Source organism: Plasmodium malariae (genome assembly GCF_900090045.1).
Source record: "Plasmodium malariae genome assembly, chromosome: 11".
Taxonomy (NCBI): Eukaryota; Apicomplexa; class Aconoidasida; order Haemosporida; family Plasmodiidae; genus Plasmodium; species Plasmodium malariae.
This window is the reverse complement of record NC_041785.1, coordinates 45,452-48,728: the sequence shown is the minus strand read 5'-3', so window position 1 is coordinate 48,728 and position 3,277 is coordinate 45,452. Positions and strand designations below refer to the sequence as shown.

General features: G+C 24.5%; 1 protein-coding gene across 1 annotated transcript; it reads right to left on the bottom strand.

The window, feature by feature from the left end:
- Positions 1 to 467: 467 nt before the first annotated feature.
- PmUG01_11010900 (STP1 protein) lies at positions 468 to 3,025 on the bottom strand (the record flags this gene model as incomplete). The annotated part of the gene is made up of 3 exons (XM_029005758.1): positions 468 to 1,579; positions 1,837 to 2,896; positions 3,005 to 3,025. The coding sequence occupies 3 exons, from the start codon at positions 3,023 to 3,025 to the stop codon at positions 468 to 470; spliced, it is 2,193 nt and encodes a 730-aa protein (XP_028862315.1).
- Positions 3,026 to 3,277: the final 252 nt, after the last annotated feature.

The following is a 3,277-nucleotide window of genomic DNA, read 5'->3' as shown; positions in this document are numbered from 1 at the left end:
AGAATTCTAAAATTATAAGTTATTCTGATATATAAATTAAAAAAAAGTATAGCATTATTAATGTTTTTGCTTTTTTTTATTTTTTGATATATTAATTTTTTCCTACAAGTTTAGTATTTTTTGTATACATCACAATAATTTTTTTGTTTTTTATATATGTATATATATCTTGCTACTTATATTGAATCAAGTATTAATATAAAGTTCTGTTTAATATTCTTAAAGAAATAAAAAATAGTATATATAATTGAAATATATTTTATACATATTCAATTCAATTTTCATATTTTATTTTTCTTTTCTTTCTTTTATTAAGTATTTTTTCAAATTATTCTTTTCATTGTTCCAATAATGAATAATAAAATTTATGAAATAAGTTTCATATAGATAACATGCTTACGCAAAAATATAATTCTTATATATTCAGAATGTATATTATAAATTTTAAAAATGTATTTTTGCATAATTCAGTAGTATTTGTCTGCAGTATTCTCCTTTTTCATAGAATTTACATTTGTATTATCTTCTATTATCCAATTTTCTAACTCTTTTTTAAAGATATCGTCCGTTTTATAATCATTATTTTCCGTATTTTCCAAAAAATATCGATTAAATTCACTTATGTTTTCTATAAATTCTTTTTTACTGTCTGAATTTTCTTTTTCCTTAGTTTCAATTATGTTATTATCCAAATGTGATTCATTATTTTCAATGTCCTGCTCTTTTTTGCATTCTTCTAATACTGACATAAGAACGAGTATACATAGTTTTGTTAATAATTTTTTTTTTATATATTTATATAATTCTTGGCAGTCTTCTTTGTTCGATAATTCTCCTATATTAATTAATAGCAAAGAATCTTTAATTTTTTCATTATCAAGTTCATCTGGTATAATCTGGAGTTCATCAGTCAAATAGTTAAATAAGTCCTGTTTAATATATTGCTTAATAATTATACACTTCTCCGATATCCACTGTCTCCATATATCTTTTTCTCTTTGTGAAAATGGAATATTTTGAATTTCATCAGGATCATTTTTTAATTCTTCTCTTTTTTTTAAGTTATCTAGTTCTCTTTTCCAATCATTTTTTAAATTATTAAACCAATGTTCCTTTTTCAATTTGTCAGCAAGATTTTGATGTTTTTCTATCCATTTATTCCATAGAATTTTTTGTTTTTCAATGTCATTAATACTTTTAGTATCTTCCTTTATTAATTCGTCGTTAGTTATATTAGGATATGTTGTATATTCCTCTTCTGTGAACAATTCTAGAAATATTTCTAAAAATTCTCCTTTTTTGTATTCCCATTTTGTATTTCTGTATTCTTCGAGTATTTTCATATGTACTTCTATGATGGTTTTGTACCTATCCTTTTTTCGGTTTGACACGTGTACTTTATTATTCATGTTATGTTCATTTATTATTATATTTTTAATGGTTTTTTCGCTATCGTATTTTAAGTTTTCTAAATGATCGTGTGCTAAGAACTCACTTTTTTTCCAAGAAAGTAAAGGATTTAATATTCTCAGAAATTTCACAGGTCTTCTTTTTATCTTTTTTTTTTTTTTGAACAACCCTATTAAAGCATACTACATTAAAAAAAAATGGATTTTCAAAACAGATAATTATTATAATCAAATGATTATCACATTTTTAGTACATAAGTGTTATTTTACTTTAATAAAAAGGGAAAATACAAAAATAACTATAAAGCTGATTAAAATAGAGGATGTGTATGTGTTAGACGAACTCGCTAATGAACCTGAAATAATTATAAATATATATTTAATTCTGTCATTTCAAGAATAGATAAATAAGCAGAATTTATGGTACCTGAAATTTTAGGGGTTTTAGCAAAATTAGCTGAACGTGTGAAAGGAATTGAGGACTCAGCATTTAATGCATGCTTTTCGGGAGTTTGAGGTTTTGGTGGAACTTCAGGATGTGAATTTGGTAATGTAATACGGCCTTTTAATGATTCATCATCCCCATTAGCTTTTGTTTGTGTTCTTGATGTTGTAACTTGGTTAGGTTGCATAAATTCACTTTGTACAATTTTATTTTGTAGACCTGATATTTCAGTTTCCAATTTATCTTGAAGTTGAAATTGATGTTCCGTAGAAGTATTCTCTTCAACTTGAGGATCTGGTGCACTTTTAGTTTCCTCTCCTTGTAAAGTTTGAACGGCTTGTACCATTGAAGTTTCAGTTTTAGATGGATTTTCAGCTGTTTTTTGACTTTCTTGTAAATCTTCCTTTTTTTTTTCTTGTAAGTTTTTGCAAGTTGGATTTTGATCGATGAGCGCGCAATCTAATGATGTTCTAAAGGTTTCTTCTTCGAGTATATTGCATAATGATTTTTGTCTTTTCCCTTTTTTTCCTATTACAGATTCTTTTCTGTAACAACCATTAATGAGGCTTACTCTTTCCCGAAAATAAATATTTCTTTTATTAATCCAATCGTTATATTCGTTACATTTCTTTAAATACTCCTCACCACACGTCTTTAAGGTTCTAGGTTTTAACTGTCTTATTTCACTAAGATATGTACTTCTTTTTTCACAAAAATCTTCTTCATCATATTTTAATTCTAAAATTTTCATTTCATTTTCTTCCAGAATAACAGGACATTCTTTATGTATATCAATCTTTTCATAGTGAGATTGTACCCACTTTTTTAATGCCCCTTCCCATGTATCTTTAAAACGGCTATAATATGGTGGAGGAGACTTATTTTCAATTAGATATTTACTCAAATTTCTACATACATTTCTAAATGCTTCTTTGTCACTCTTATTTACGTTAGCACTTTTATTTTTTATATTTTGTATAATTTTTTGGAAATTTAGATCATAAAAGTAGGTGAAAAATCCAGAACCTCGAACATTCAATTTCTAGATTCAAAACAATTATTCAAGAATTAATTTTTGTGTTATTTATGTTAACAGTTGTTTTAGAATAAATAAATAATTCATTAATATAAAAAAATAAAAAATTATTACCGAAGAAAAACAACTATCCATGATGGATTTACATTAATACTCTAGCGTATGATAAATAATACTCTGAAGAAAAAATATGAATTTATATATTTTATTTATCAACATCGTTATTTTAAATTTATATTTCTCAATAAGAATAAATTATAAAATTATAATTTACATAAGAATTTATATATGAACTATAAAATAATAGAATACGTTAGTATTTATTTTAGGTGCTTCATAACTTCATTTACCTTAAGTAAATATATTACTAATGGAGATGCATCCTAA